Consider the following 16,604-nt stretch of genomic DNA (forward strand, 5'->3'; position numbering starts at 1 on the left):
ATTGTTCAGTTTGTTCAAAAACCATCCACAGCCAGGTATGTTTAATGATAGTTTATACATTGTTCAGTTTGTTCAAAAACCATCCACAGCAAGGTATGTTTAATAATAGTTTATACATTGTTCAGTTTGTTCAAAAACCATCCACAGCCAGTTATGTTTAATGATAGTTTATACATTGTTCAGTTTGTTCAAAAACCATCCACAGCCAGGATTGTTTAATGACAGTTTATACATTGTTCAGTTTGTTCAAAAACCATCCACAGCCAGGTATGTGTAATTATAGTTTATACATTGTTCAGTTTGTTCAAAAACCATCCACAGCCATGAATGTTTAATGATAGTTTATACATTGTTCAAGATTTCACAGTTCTTTCTATAATTTACAAACATTATGTTCTCATATATATGTTCAAAAAGAAATGTTATTACTTATTTTAGTTTTAATATGTAGAAATTTCACATGCAAACTATAATGAATGTTAAACTTTATTTTCATGTTAATATTATACTGGCATCAAATCAGGAAATTTAATTGTGCTTGAAAAATGACTTGAAAGAATACTATCTTTCATGGCAGACAACACCTTGAGTATCCTATGTAAATGAATTCTATATGTATGAGTACACTTTGTGAGTTGTGAAGAATTTACATGTTAGTTTTGAGATTTGTTCATGAATCAAAGTTTATTTGTTTTTTTAGGTAAGGCAAATTCTGTTGTAATTGATTGTGGATACCAGACAACTCACATATTACCAGTGCTACATGGGAGACTAGATCTAGAACATTGTAGGAGAATCAATATAGGTGGTGCTCATGTTGATGGTTTAATGCAAAGGTTACTACAGCTCAAATATCCTGGCCATGTGAACTCTATCACATTATCTAGGGCGGAGGTTTGTTAACATTTGTTTATAACATTGTCCATTTTTCACGCCTTCTCAACACACACCTTTAGCACATTGGTACTTCTCTTTAAATCAAGTGTGTGCTTTGAACACGTTAATAAGGGAAATCAAGGCATGATTTTGATGTTTTATGTTGATTTTTAAAATTTCTGTTAATCATTTTTTAAAACCAAAACATTAGTTTAACCTGGCTACTGTTATAGAGTGTGTATTTATTTTTTCCAGCTCTATAGAATGTATTTTCAGAGATTAAGGTTCAAATTTCTTTGACTAATGTGGCCGAAAACAGTGTAAAAGGTGACAAAAATGTGCCAAAAGTCATTTTACCTATAACAGGTGTTAAAATTAGAATTGTTATGACTACCAATGGCTTTGGGTATAGTATCAGTGTCAAAGAGTAAATATCCATTCTATTTGTCTGGTGCTGCAGGTGAACACATGTTCTTCAGTTGTGCACCTCTTCATATCAGATCATATCTTCATATAAGATGGTTGTATGTGTTCAGAATGCATTTAACTTTAGAAAAATCGTTTGATTCAAATCCAAATAGCTCTTTATTAATTTGTAACATAGCACCAAATTTAAAAGTATTACAAATTATTTATCATGACTTATTACATATTCCTTTAACAATGACTTCTCCCATATTACAACCCTTGTATGTCTTGTTTGCTAGACATATCAAATATAACAATATGTCTGTGCTTAAATCATCTGTTTTATGAAGTCTGAATAATTCTGAGGTAATAAACAATTGGTTCCTTGAAAACTGTAATTATCACATTTGCTGCTAGTATATGTTAACAGCCTCCTTTAAGGTAACCTCTTTGACCTTTAAATTTAAACTAGTAAATATATTTTGCTATCTTACTGTTCAATTGTTTGCAACACAAAATGTCATAGCTTGTTCTTGCTTTATAAGTCTAGTCTTGCTTACAGTAAAAATCAGAAGTGGTCCTTTATTTTAAAAATCCCAATTAAGGAATTTTTATATTTTATTTATTGATAAAAATAATCATAAAAGATGTTATCTGTGCTTGTTTTAAAAGACATTTAAATCAATTCTAGTGGTTTAAAAATGAAATTACAAGATATACCAAAATATGTGATTCAAAGAAAATTGATAGGTTGATAAATTCATCATTAAGAGGGCACATTACAAATTTTGCATAATAAAAGGAGAATAATGTGATGTTTCCAAATGCACATTGTTACCTTAAACTACCATGCTGTGTATAGTATAACTCATGTCCGTGTGTGTGTTAGTGTGTGTATTGAATGAAGTAAATACTTCTTGTGTGGTCCATTTATCTTCATGCATGATGGGATATCAAAGTAAAGCTGGAAGTTGCCGTATACTTTGTTTTAGTAGCTCAACTTCGTAGATTTGTTATAATAATTAACTATTTATATGTATTGTAGAAATAAAAATTTCATGTATTTTTTGTTGAAGGAGCTAGTACGTGATCACACATACATGGCGGTAGATTTCCTGCCTGAGTTAGAACAATGGGCATCACATGATTACTATGATGAGAATGTACATAAAATACAGCTCCCATATGCTAATGTAAGTAACGTGTACATGAAATACAGCTCCCATATGCTAATGTAAGTAACGTGTACATGAAATACAGCTCCCATATGCTAATGTAAGTAACGTGTACATGAAATACAGCTCCCTTATGCTAATGTAAGTAACGTGTACATGAAATACAGCTCCCATATGCTAATGTAAGTAACGTGTACATGAAATACAGCTCCCATATGCTAATGTAAGTAATGTTTACACGAAATACAGCTCCCATATGCTAATGTAAGTAACGTGTACACGAAATACAGCTCCCATATGCTAATGTAAGTAACGTGTACATGAAATACAGCTCCCATATGCTAATGTAAGTAACGTGTACATGAAATACAGCTCCCATATGCTAATGTTAGTAAGGTGTACATGAAATACAGCTCCTGTATGCTAATGTAAGTAACACGTACATGAAATATATCTCCCGTATGCTAATGTAAGTAACATGTACATGAAATATATCGCCCATATGCTAATGTAAGTAACATGTACATGAAATACAGCTCCGGTATGCTTATGTTAGTAACACTCACATGAAATACATCTCCAGTATGGTTATGTAAGTAACACGCACATAAAATACAGCTCCCGTATGCTAATGTAAGTAACACGTACATGAAATACTGCTCCTGTATGCTAATGTAAGTAACGTGTACATGAAATACAGCTCCTGTATGCTAATGTAAGTAACACGTACATGAAATACTGCTCCTGTATGCTGAATGTAAGTAACACGTACATGAAATACTGCTGGCCTGTATGCTAATGTAAGTAACGTGTACATGAAATACAGCTCCTGTATGCTAATGTAAAGTAACGTGTACATGAAATACAGCTCCTGTATGCTAATGTAAGTAACACATACATGAATACAGCTCCTGTATGCTAATGTAAGTAACGTGTACATGAAATACAGCTCCTGTATGCTAATGTAAGTAACACATACATGAAATACAGCTCCTGTATGCTAATGTAAGTAACGTGTACATGAAATACAGCTCCTGTATGCTAATGTAAGTAACACGTACATGAAATACAGCTCCTGTATGCTAATGTAAGTAACACGTACATGAAATACTGCTCCCATATGCTACTGTAAGTAACGTGTACATGAAATACAGCTCCTGTATGCTAATGTAAGTAACATGTACATGAAATACAGATCCTGTATGCTAATGTAAGTAACACGTACATGAAATACTGCTCCCATATGCTACTGTAAGTAACGTGTACATGAAATACAGCTCCTGTATGCTAATGTAAGTAACGTGTACATGAAATACAGATCCTGTATGGCTAATGTAAGTAACACGTACATGAAATACAGCTCCTGTATGCTAATGTAAGTAACACGTACATGAAATACAGCTCCTGTATGCTAATGTAAGTAACACGTACATGAAATACAGCTCCTGTATGCTAATGTAAGTAACACGTACATGAAATACTGCTCCCATATGCTAATGTAAGTAACGTGTACATGAAATACAGCTCCTGTATGCTAATGTAAGTAACACGTACATGAAATACAGCTCCTGTATGCTAATGTAAGTAACACGTACATGAAATACAGCACCCGTATGCTAATGTAAGTAACACGTTCATTAAATAAAGATACCTTATGCTAATAAGGTTGCAGCTCGGGATAATATACCAGTTCTCGGGCTGACAATATCCTCTATCACCCCAACAGCCATGTGCTGTTTATATATTATCTTGTGGACCTCTGAAAAGCTGATATTAATCATACCCCTTGGGTTAATTTTTATCTGCCTGAGGGTCACTTGATTTATATAGACTTATATAAGAATCCAGAGCTTAGATATTTGGCATGTAGCATCAATTTGTAGATTTCTACAAAAGTTACCCTAAGGTCAAAATTAGCCCTGCCCAGAGAGTCACTTGCTAACCACAATAACTGGGATTTTGTAAAAGTGTGTCACAAATATAAGAGAAGAAATGAGGTCATGGACAAGTTATGCAAAATGTCATGTGAACCTAAGATATTCTGTTAATAAAGCTGCTGCTCATAAATACTGGGAAAATCTATTTTTGATTGGGTTTTAAGTCACATCAACTCAGTAAAGGTAATGTGGTGGCTTTCTTTACTGGTGGAGGAAGACCTGGGATGCCCCTCTGTACATTAGTTCAGGCACAAGTAGAATCACAGACATTTTGTAAGCTAGCTCAGGATAGCTTCCTTACATGAAAAAATCCAAAGTCCCCATTGGGGATTGGAACCAAAAGCAGTCAGGGGCAAGTACATTGTGTTTAAAAATCACCTAATCCCTATAATGCTTATCATGAGATAAAATTGTTGGCTGTATATTTCACTAAGGCAGCTGAAATAAATGTCTAAACTTGTATTTAAAGTGTCAGTATGATACACAGCAACACAAGTTTTTGTTTTTTTTTCAAACCCTTGTTCAAAAGTAAATGTTTGGGACATAAAGATACTAAGTTTGGGCCTGAATATTATCGGTCAATTGGGAATGAGGGAATAAATTTGAGACTTAAACAATTACGTTTAAAAGTCTAAGAATTTAATGTACAATTTCAGGCAACAAGTAACTTGATATCAGCCCAGCAACAACAGGAACGTAGACAACAACAAATAAGACGATTAAAGGAACTCAATGTAAAGAAAAGACAAGAAAGGGTAATTTATAATTCTCAAGATTATTAGCTGTTATATGAACAAATCCCTGTTGTAAGTCTGTTGTTTGTTAGGCAACAGAAATTCACTTTTAGAGTCAGCTGGATTCACAATATGCTTTAGCTTTTAAGTGCCTGCAGCATAAATGCCAACAGTTCATGATTTATATATTTTCAATGTTTCCAATCTCTCATTTTTTTTAATTTCCATGTTGTCGGATCATGTTGCCACTTCCACTTGTTTCCATAGTATCACATAACCATTTTATCATATTTTAATGTAATCATATAGCCAAATAATTATATAGTTTTACCACTCTGACCTTTAATGATGTTGACATTATTCTATTGTTGCCATATTATCATATCACTGCATTAACATATTCTCATGTTGCCACTCATGTTGCCACAATAATGTATTGTCTTGTTGCCACAATAATGTATTGTCATGTTGCCACAATAATGTATTGTCATGTTGTCACAATAACATGTTGCTTTGTGTTGGTTTTTTTTCAGTTGGCAGAAGAAGAGCAGGAAATGAAGAGGTTGATGCAGTTACAGGAGCTGATAGCAGATTATGATGATGATGATGAGGAATATAATGTATGTTCCACATCATTTATATATATTTAAACTACTTTGAAACTTATCAATAATAATAATACATTAAAAATAGAGTTAAGTGAAAATTGTTTATCAGAATGTTTAATGAAATTCATATGAAAACTATATTTCAGTATGTTTAATTATTCCCAAACAATGAAATCAATTGGGGGAAATTAAAATGGCATTCACTGTCAGTCAGTCTGTCGGTCTGTCAGTCACAGTTAGGGGAACTGCATAATGGGGTCAGTGTTTGGCAGTTTGCTGTCCGACTTTGCATAATGAGGTTCATTCCATATTAAGTGTGATTCTTTGGTTAAAAATGCTATCATGCGGTTAAAAAACTGACCATGTGAAATTTGTTTATAGTAACATTGGGTCAATGCTAATGATATTTTTGCTAAATTTCATATTTAAAATTTGAATAATTAACATACCATTGTTCAGACAAAGCAAATAATCTCTAAAATCACTATTGAAATGAGCATATATTACCTGGAATATGGTATATCTTACGATTTATGTTTTTATTTTGACCAGGATTTGAAATCAGTGACCATTGATATTATGTAATAATTGACCAATTATCAGAAAGTAGAGATAACCTGTCTCTTTAATACAACTGTCAAAAAGCTTTCAGCTTATAATATAACAGAAATTTTATTTTGTCACATACAAATCCTGGCCAAAATATAAACATAAATTGTTTATCAACAAATGTCTAAATAGCCCAAGAGAGCAATATCTATTGATTCAATTTAGTGTAGTCTTGGAATTTTTCATTTGTAATGTTGAGTAATGAATGCTGATTAATGCATATGTAATACATATGTAATCTAAAATTTCCAGTACTTTAAACACCCATTTTTTGTGTCGCCTTTTCGACATATAGGGATCACTTCTTTGTCGTCTGTCCGGCCGTCTGTCCGTCCGTCCGTCACAAAACTTGTCCGGACTACTCCTCATAAACTACTGGTGCAATTTCATCCAAACTTTACAGGAATGATCAGTACCAAGTCTAGTTGTGCATATTGTCAGCATTTTCCGGTTCAATGATTTTTGTCAGAGTTATGGCCCTTTAATAATTTTTAGCTCGACTATTCGATAAGAATAAGTAGAGCTATTGCAGTCACCCGAGCGTCGGCGTCGGCGTAACCACTTATGTTAAAGTTTTTGTAATAGTTCAAATATTTTCAAAGTCCATAGACATATGGCTTTGAAACTTTGCACACTTGTTCACCATCATGACCCCAACCTGTAGACAGGAGGAGGTAACTCTATCAAGCATTTTGACAGAATTATGCCCCTTTTTCGACTTAGAATTTACGTTAAAGTTTTTGTAATAGTTCAAATATTTTCAAAGTCCATTGACATATGGCTTTGAAACTTTGCACACTTGTTCACCATCATGACCCAACCTGTAGACAGGAGGAGGTAACTCTATCAAGCATTTTGACAGAATTATGCCCCTTTTTCGACTTAGAATTTACGTTAAAGTTTTTGTAATAGTTCAAATATTTTCAAAGTCCATAGACATATATGGCTTTGAAACTTTGCACACTTGTTCACCATCATGACCCCAACCTGTAGACAGGAGGAGGTAACTCTATCAAGCATTTTGACAGAATTATGCCCCTTTTTCGACTTAGAATTTACGTTAAAGTTTTTGTAATAGTTCAAATATTTTCAAAGTCTATTGACATATGGCTTTGAAACTTTGCACACTTGTTCACCATCATGACCCCAACCTGTAAACAGGAGGAGGTAACTGTATCAAGCATTTTTTTTACTGTCAAGCACTAAGAATAGTCGAGCGTTGCTGTCCTACCGACAGCTCTTGTTATTTTTAAAGTTTGTCCGGACTACTTCTCTTATACCACTAATGCAATTTCAATGAAACTTTACATGATTGATCTGTAGCTCAAGTCCTTGCGCATATTGCAGGGGTTTTCTGGTTGAATGATTTTTGGCAGAGTTATGGGCCTTTGATAAAAAGGTGTTTTTTTCTGTGTGTTGCCAGATACGCAAAAGCTTGTCCGGACTACTCCTCATAAACTACTGGTGCAATTTTATCCAAACTTTACAGGAATGATCAGTTCCAAGTCTAGTTGTGCACTGTCCGTCTGTCACAAAATTTGTCCCAACATGAAATTGGCCATCATGAGGCGACACATGTGATTACTGATCGCTCTTGTTATAACTTTTTGACACTGATTTACAGTATTTATATACACACATTTCACAATAATATTTAAATTTAGCACTTTAAACCAATATTTTATTATACAAACATATTTATTAACATTTATTCTGTCATGTGAAGAAGCTATCCAGCTAGCTTATGAAACATTAGTGGTTCTACTCAGGTGCCCATTCATGCGAATTTAACAAAGTAAAAAATTGTGATTAAAGAAATTAGAATTCTATCACTATAAGGTCAACTTATATTTCAGAATGCATTAAGTGAGAACAATATAGAGAGTGAAGAGGAGCTGCAGGTACTGATAAACAAGTTGTCAGTGAGTATACAAAGATTGAAGGCTGTTATAGATGGTAAAGAACCGCCACCCGAGGAACCTGAGGTGAGAATAATTAAAATATTTGTAGACTTGATGTTTTAACCATCCCACATGGTCATTTTTATATGGTGATTTAAAGAGTAAGACAGAATTTAATTCAGTTAAACTTCGTTCGCTCAAACTCAGATCGCTCGAATACCTCCCTTCGCTTGAACTCATCGCCCAGTCCCGGCGCTCGAATACCTCCCTTCGCTCGAACTCATCGCCCAGTCCCGGCAAAATTCCTATATAATATATATTGTTCTACCTCGGATTGCTCGAACACCCATCGCTCGAACTCTCGAACCTGATCTCTGGTCCCTTCATCAGAAATATAGTGTAAATCACACCTTTTCGGTCGAACACAAACAGACAACAAAAGTTGGGGGTCACCATGCTCTAAATAATTGACAGTCTGCGACTCGTTTTTAACACCTTGTGATCGTGACAAACTAGGATAGCCCTTCTCATTGGTAGAAGTAGGTGTGAAATAGAATTTATAATGGAATAACATAAGTAAATGTACATAGGTAGAGTAATTTAGATATATGATGAAAATTTCAGCCTCGGAAGCAAGCAGTGTTTGACCTACTAGATATACCAGATGATCAATTATCACCAGATCAACTAGTGAAGAAGAAACGTCAATATATACTACAGAAAGCTAAGGAAGGTCGTGCTAAAGCCCAGGCTCAACAAAGGGAAAAAAGACAAAAGGTTTGTATGTTTGTATAACATATGCAGGTTTTCTGATGTATCTTCAAGCAATAATTTTGTCTTGACTTTAGAGTCATCAGACTTCCATAAACAAGCTTTCATAAACTTATTGAACATCTGTAGAAATGTTTGAGTCAGTATAGATAATAGACAAGAAGTCCTTTACAAGTTTTGAACTAAGATGGCTAAGTGGTTAATGTTGAATTAGAAACATTTGCCTCTTACAGCTGTGGGTATGAAATCTGACAGGATATTTAAATTGTTTAATGTGAGAAAGCTATCAAACATTAGTGGATTTTCTGAGGTCTTCTTTCACCTGTAAAGCTGGTTGATGTGTTACATAAAACCCAACATTTCCCCCCCCCAACAATCCCCCCAGAAGGGATGTAGAGGGATGTCTCATTTATTCAAAGTATACCCTTACCACTGTCTTTTAATGTTTTTTTTGTAATATATTTGATTCCATTTGTATTGTTGATATTGAATCTTTTTTATTCAGGAACTCATTGCAGAAAAAGAACTTGAAAAGAAAAGACTGACTGATTTTCAGAGTTGGTTGTCTGAAGTGAGACAAAAAAGACAAGTGAGTTATACTCAGATAATTTGAAGAAGCAGACTTAAAGATGGACTGTTTTCTTATTATGTTTTGATGAAATTCAAAGAGGGATCTTATTGGTAGCTTTTCCTCTTCTAGTATGAAATAATGTATCTTCAAATCATATTATATCATATATGCCCAAAATACATGTATGTGTTGTTTTCAGCAAAAATTAAGATTTGAAATCAAGTTTGCAAATAAAAATTATGTATAGTGAAAGTGATTATCTCAATGTTGAATTGGAATAGTGGTCATCTTGGTTCATGAACTTGGTCACAATTTTGATTTAATTTTTATCAAACTTACTGGTTGAAAAGGAACAATACACAAGAAACCACACATAACGCCAGATTAAAATGGACACTGATTTAATTAAGATCTATCAGTTTCTAACATATCTGGTTCTTCATCAGTATAATTTGTACAAATAAATCTGCCTGAAGTTAAACAATACTAGTGTTAGATGGTTAGTCATATGATATATTAAAATTAGTAACAAAAATGGTATAAGTTTCTAAATGTAGATTTTAAGGCCCATTATGCCCCAGGAATGCATTCATTTTTTATTTTTCAAAAGCTTTTTATTTTTGATGTCCTGCTCTAGTTTCAAAAAGGTTACTGAAATGGCACACAGTTGGCTTGAATGTGTTTTTCACGAGAATATCTGCCATATGACACTAAAGTCTCTCTCTAATTGTGCTGCCATTTTAATCAACATACTGGATTTTGCATTCATACAATGCTAGGTATTTAACATGTAAAATGGCCATGAATTTTAAATGTCTAGGACGTTGTGAAAGTTTTAATTCTACCGAGATTATCATGAATCTACATGCAAAACAGCTTTGTTTGCATGCATAACTTCCCTGCAAAAAATGTCTGCCAGAGATATAAATAGAAAAATCTTGTCTGGCTTTCATAGGTCAAACTGCTTGTGGGATTTCAATGAAACTTTGCAAGACTGATCATTACCAAATTGTTCAAATAGTTCTGCTTTGCTGAACAAGATGGCTGCTACAGCTAAAAATAGACAAATCTTTAATCAACAACTGCTCCTTAGTAGATTTTGATGAAACTGTACATTGATGATCCTTACATGGTCCTTTACTAAAATTGATAAAAATTTGCTCAAATGGTTCATGTCTTTTGCAACAAGATGGCCACCAGAGTTAAAAAATGTAAATAAGCTTTAATGACACCTTCTCCCCAGTCCCTTAAATAGATTTTGATGAAATACTACAGAAATGATCTTTAAGTGGTTCTTTCTAAAATTGCTAGAAATTTTTAGGTTTGTTTTACAAGATACCACCAGATCTAAAATTTTAAATACCTTTTAATGAAATCTCATCAACCACTTGATGAATTTTGATTAAGATAGTCCTTAAATTTTGCTATATATTGTTTTTGTAGAAACTGTTGGAAACTCGTAACAATCGCAAGCAGAAGAAGCAAGATATGGCAAAAAGAAAAACATATGCTGCCCAGCAGAGGATGAGAATTATATCACAGCTTGCTAAAAGTAACTTTTGTTTCAGTATTTAGGCCATTAATTGGAAATTTTAGAACTCTTTTTTATAAAGCAAAGTTTAAACAAAATGATTGAAACAAATTGATGGAAAAAATTCAGGGTCACTGTCCTACTTTATTTAGTTATTTGCCCCTGTCTATCTAACTCAGCTAACAATTGAATATGAAATGACAGTGTTTTAGTAATTACAGTCTTGTATGAAGTTGTATGACTGTAACATCTATAACATTTTATGGTGATTTCTCAAGATTTTTCATTAAAATTAAGTCAATACACAATACTAATATGAAACTTCATAATATCCTATTAACTCGAGGTATGATAGGGATATATTATTGGACAGGATAGTGGCAGTTCCTGTTTAACCAATGTGTTGTATGATATCTACATATGTACCTTATATAGAAGGAGTACAATATCCCTGGCTGAAGCCAGAACATCTGTTGTACAGGACATGATCACAGTTTAATTGATGATATAGTAACACTGGTGTTATATTCAATATTTTCAGATACAAAGAAAGAAGATACCTTTGGACAAGATGACAGAGACTGGGATGTTTATAAGGAAATTGTAAGCTTTTATTTTACTTTATCTTATTCTCGTAACACATCTTATTCATACTATAAATTTTGCATAAATTATAATGTATTTTCAATTATAACATCAAATGTTGAGTTTGTAACCATTTTTGGCCGGGTTGCACTAGTGCAAATCTGGGTTATAGGATGGTGAATGTCGGGCGGCGGGCGGGCGGGGAAATATTTTCGTAACAGTTTTCTAAGCAACTACTTATCACAGCCTCTTGATATTTGGCATACAGCATTGACACATGGTCTCATACCGTGGGATTTGATTTCAGGTCCGTCGCTCATCCACTTCCTGTTTATCCACTTAGTTAAATTAGTTAAATTTTTCGACATTAATGGTCAATGGTAGGAAATTTTCGTACAGTTTTCTCAGCAACTACTTATCACAGCCTCTTGATATTTGGCATGCAGCATTGACACATGGTCCCATACTGTGGGATTCGATTTCAAGTCTGCAGCTCATCCACTTCCTGTTCACTGACTTAGTTAAATTTTTCGACATTAATGGGTCAATGGTAGGAAATTTTCGTAACAGTTTTCTCAGAAACTACTAATCACAGCGTCTTTATTTTTGGCATACAGCATTGACACATGGTCTGGTACTATACCGTGGGATTCGATTTTAGGTGTGTAGCTTATCCACTTTCTCTTTACCCACTTAATTAAATTTTCGACATTAATGGGTCAATGGTAAATTTTTTCGTAACATCACAGCCTCGTGATATTTGGTGTACAAATGCAGCCCGGCCTTTTCTGTCTTTGACCCATTTTTATAAGCTACTGTTTTTGAAGAATAATAAGTGGAGTATCATGTCATGAACCACTCTTCAGTGTTGGCATTGGTTAACCTTTTACTCCTCAAAAATTACTGGGGCAATTTCACACAAACTTTACAAGAATTATCAATATCAAATCTGGTTGTGCATGTCATCAACAATTTCTGATTCATTGATTTTTGTCAAAGTTATGGCCCTTTAATGATTCTTGTTTTGAAAGTTTGTCTGGACTTCATATGTTATACATGTACCTCATTTAAACTTAACAAACCCCTATTATAAATGAAATGATGATGGTTGTTTTATGATAGAACCCCAACATGAGTGACAGTGATTCAGAGGCCGAGGAGCTACAGCTAGAGGAACTAGAAACTATGCTCAAGGAACATGATCCAGAATTCCTGAAGTAATATCAATTAACACAACATAAAATTTTATTTTTAAATATTTACACCAAAATAAAACATTAAAATTCAAGATATTGAGATAATTTGCTTGTTTGTTTCAAAGTAAAAATGAAATATATTTCACAACATCAAATCATTATGTTCACATAGAAAAATATACCTGCCATATTTAGATTTTTTTATAGTTGAAAATTTTGTTCATTTATTGTTGTTTTTTTCTAAGGTGAAATAATATTTTAAAATTAATAAATTCTGCTTTAAATTTGTCATATGTATTTCACAGTTATAATTCAATAATATACCGACATGCATGTGATTATTGATCATGTGTGTTTAGTTTCTATTTTTAACCCTTTACCTGCTGAAACAGAAAGTGATGAGTTTTTATCCAGTGTAGAGCCAGGCCAGCATAACTGTGCAGTTTGACCAGGCTCTACCAACTTCAAGTTTTCATCTTAATTTCCCAAAAATTGATAATTAACAATTTCACAAATGGAAGTGTAATTAAATAATTGAGAAGGTTAAGGGTTAGGTTGTTGTAATGGTTGTTGTTTGTATGTGTAACAGAGAGTTGTTGTTTGTATATGTAACAGAGAGTTGTTGTTTGTATATGTAACAGAGAGTTGTTGTTTGTATATGTAACAGAGAGTTGTTGTTTGTATGTGTAACAGAGAGTTGTTGTTTGTATATGTAACAGAGAGTTGTTGTTTGTATGTGTAACAGAGAGTTGTTGTTTGTATATGTAACAGAGAGTTGTTGTTTGTATGTGTAACAGAGAGTTGTTGTTTGTGTATGTAACAGAGAGTTGTTGTTTGTGTATGTAACAGAGAGTTGTTGTTTGTATATGTAACAGAGAGTTGTTGTTTGTGTATGTAACAGAGAGATGTTGTTTGTATGTGTAACAGAGAGTTGTTGTTTGTGTATGTAACAGAGAGTTGTTGTTTGTATATGTAACAGAGAGTTGTTGTTTGTATGTGTAACAGAGAATTTGTTGTTTGTATATGTAACAGAGAGTTGTTGTTTGTATGTGTAACAGAGAGTTGTTGTTTGTATGTGTAACAGAGAGTTGTTGTTTGTGTGTGTAACAGAGAGTTGTTGTTTGTATGTGTAACAGAGAGTTGTTGTTTGTATATGTAACAGAGAGCTGTTGTTTGTATGTGTAACAGAGAGTTGTTGTTTGTATATGTAACAGAGAGCTGTTGTTTATATATGTAACAGAGTGTTGTTGTTTGTATATGTAACAGAGAGCTGTTGTTTATATATGTAACAGAGTGTTGTTGTTTGTATATGTAACAGAGAGCTGTTGTTTGTATGTGTAACAGAGAGCTGTTGTTTGTATGTGTAACAGAGAGTTTCTCTTTGTATATGTAACAGAGAGCTGTTGTTTGTATATGTTACAGAGAGTTACTGTTTGTATGTGTAATAGAGAGTTGTTGTTTGTATCTGTAACAGAGAGTTGTTGTTTGTATATGTAATAGAGACTTGCTGTTTGTATGTGTAACAGAGAGTTGTTGTTTGTATGTGTAACAGAGAGTTGTTGTTTGTATGTGTAACAGAGAGTTGCTGTTTGTATGTGTAACAGAGAGTTGTTGTTTGTATGTGTAACAGAGAGTTGTTGTTTGTATGTGTAACAGAGAGTTGTTGTTTGTATATGTAACAGAGAGTTGTTTGTATATGTAACAGAGAGTTGTTGTTTTAACAGAGAGTTGTTGTTTGTGTATGTAACAGAGAGTTGTTGTTTGTATATGTAACAGAGAGTTGTTGTTTGTATGTGTAACAGAGAGTTGTTGTTTGTATGTGTAACAGAGAGTTGTTGTTTGTATGTGTAACAGAGAGTTGTTGTTTGTATGTGTAACAGAGAGTTGTTGTTTGTATGTGTAACAGAGAGTTGTTGTTTGTATGTGTAACAGAGAGTTGTTGTTTGTATGTGTAACAGAGAGTTGTTGTTTGTATGTGTAACAGAGAGTTGTTGTTTGTATGTGTAACAGAGAGTTGTTGTTTGTGTATGTAACAGAAAGTTGTTGTTTGTATGTGTAACAGAGAGTTGTTGTTTGTATGCGTAACAGAGAGTTGTTGTTTGTATGTGTAACAGAGAGTTGTTGTTTGTATATGTAACAGAGAGTTGTTGTTTGTATATATTACAGAGAGTTGTTGTTTGTATATGTAACAGAGAGTTGTTGTTTGTATGTGTAACAGAGAGTTGTTGTTTGTATATGTAACAGAGAGCTGTTGTTTGTATATATAACAGAGAGTTGTTGTTTGTATATGTAACAGAGAGTTGTTGTTTGTATATATAACAGAGAGATGGACAAGGAAGCTGGGGAGTTTGATATAGCTGAATACTACAGGTTACATATTGGTGTAGAACGTATCAGGTGAGAACATTTCATTTGACATATTGTGACTTACTTACTGTTTTTAGCTCACCTGTCACAGAGTGATAAGGTTAGCTTTTGTGATCGTAATATGTCCGTCGTCCATCCATCTGTCCATAATCTTTTACTTTAAATGACATCTCCTCATAAACCGCAAAAACCAATTTCATCCAAACTTCAGGAATGTTCCTTGGGTGGAAACCTTTGAAATTTTTTCAAAGAATTGAATTCTATGCAGAACACTGGTTGCCTTGGCAACCGAAAGAAAAAAAATAATTAAAAAATCTTTAAAAAAAAACCCGAAGAGCTAGAGCTTAGATATTTAGCAGGAAACATCTTCTAATGGGTGCAGCCAAGTTTGTTCAAATAAAATCCCTGGGATCAAATTTGGCCCCACCCCAGGGGGTCATTAATTTTCCTTATATGTATTTAGTAAAAACTTGCAAATCTTCTTTTAAAAACCTAAAGAGCTAGAGCTTAGATATTCAGCGTGAAACATCTTCTAAGAGAGTGTGTACCAAGCTGTGCAAATAAAAGCCCTAGGGTCAAAATTGGCCCTGCCCAAGGGGGGTCATTGATATTTCTTTTATGTATATAGTACTTAATATAACCTTCTTTTAAAAAATTCAAAGAGAAAACCCTAAGCTAGAGCTTAGATATTAAGCATGAAACATCTTCTAGTGGGTCAAAATGGGCCCCACCTATTGATTTTCCTTATATGTATATAGTAAACACATAAAAACCCTTTTAAAAACACCAAAGAGCTAGAGCTTAGATATGTATATATATTACTTATATGTGTATAATGAAAACAAAACAAAAATCTTTTTCTGTTACACTAAATAGGCTTTAATTTAGTTATTTAGTATGAAACATTGTCTGGGGGACCTCTACAAAAATTGTTCAAGTTATAGCCCTTGGGTCAGGGGGAGCATAGATTTTCCTTATATGTACATAGTTAAAAAATCTCTAAATTTACTAGAGCTTAAGCTTAGTTTCATAGCAGTCATTGACTTTTCATAGCAAACTGTTAATTTTCATAGCAGACAGTGACTTCAATAGCAAACATTAACTTTCCATAGCAACAAGTGATTCTACCATTAAATTTCATAGCAGACATCGACTTCCAAGGAAAGTTTTAGGAAACCATTTATTTTGTATGGCAGCCAGTGACATTTTATAGAACTGTTGTTTTCCCTTAGCAATAGTAACCAGTAATGTTTTTACACATGCCCTATTTCAGATACAAATATGAACTTTGTGATATCAATTTTAAGATTTAGATTTTATAACTGCTTTTGTTTA

The 16,604-nt window shown here is 33.4% G+C and overlaps 1 protein-coding gene across 5 annotated transcripts in view; it reads left to right on the plus strand.

Annotated features, from left to right (window-relative positions):
• Positions 1 to 16,604, plus strand: part of LOC132752029 (actin-related protein 5-like) — a 34,942-nt gene that overhangs the window by 14,755 nt on the left and 3,583 nt on the right. For all 5 annotated transcript variants that reach the window (XM_060742287.1, XM_060742288.1, XM_060742292.1 and 2 more), the window contains exons 7-17: positions 701 to 894; positions 2,361 to 2,477; positions 5,053 to 5,151; positions 5,664 to 5,750; positions 8,204 to 8,332; positions 8,873 to 9,025; positions 9,525 to 9,608; positions 11,034 to 11,142; positions 11,663 to 11,724; positions 12,829 to 12,923; positions 15,225 to 15,299. In XM_060742287.1, the coding sequence (XP_060598270.1) occupies positions 701 to 894; positions 2,361 to 2,477; positions 5,053 to 5,151; positions 5,664 to 5,750; positions 8,204 to 8,332; positions 8,873 to 9,025; positions 9,525 to 9,608; positions 11,034 to 11,142; positions 11,663 to 11,724; positions 12,829 to 12,923; positions 15,225 to 15,299 (1,204 nt within the window). The remainder of the gene's footprint in view (positions 1 to 700; positions 895 to 2,360; positions 2,478 to 5,052; positions 5,152 to 5,663; positions 5,751 to 8,203; positions 8,333 to 8,872; positions 9,026 to 9,524; positions 9,609 to 11,033; positions 11,143 to 11,662; positions 11,725 to 12,828; positions 12,924 to 15,224; positions 15,300 to 16,604) is intronic.

This window comes from Ruditapes philippinarum, unplaced genomic scaffold, assembly GCF_026571515.1.
Source record: "Ruditapes philippinarum isolate M1 unplaced genomic scaffold, ASM2657151v2 ctg1786_1_1_1_1, whole genome shotgun sequence".
NCBI classification, from domain to species: Eukaryota; Metazoa; Mollusca; class Bivalvia; order Venerida; family Veneridae; genus Ruditapes; species Ruditapes philippinarum.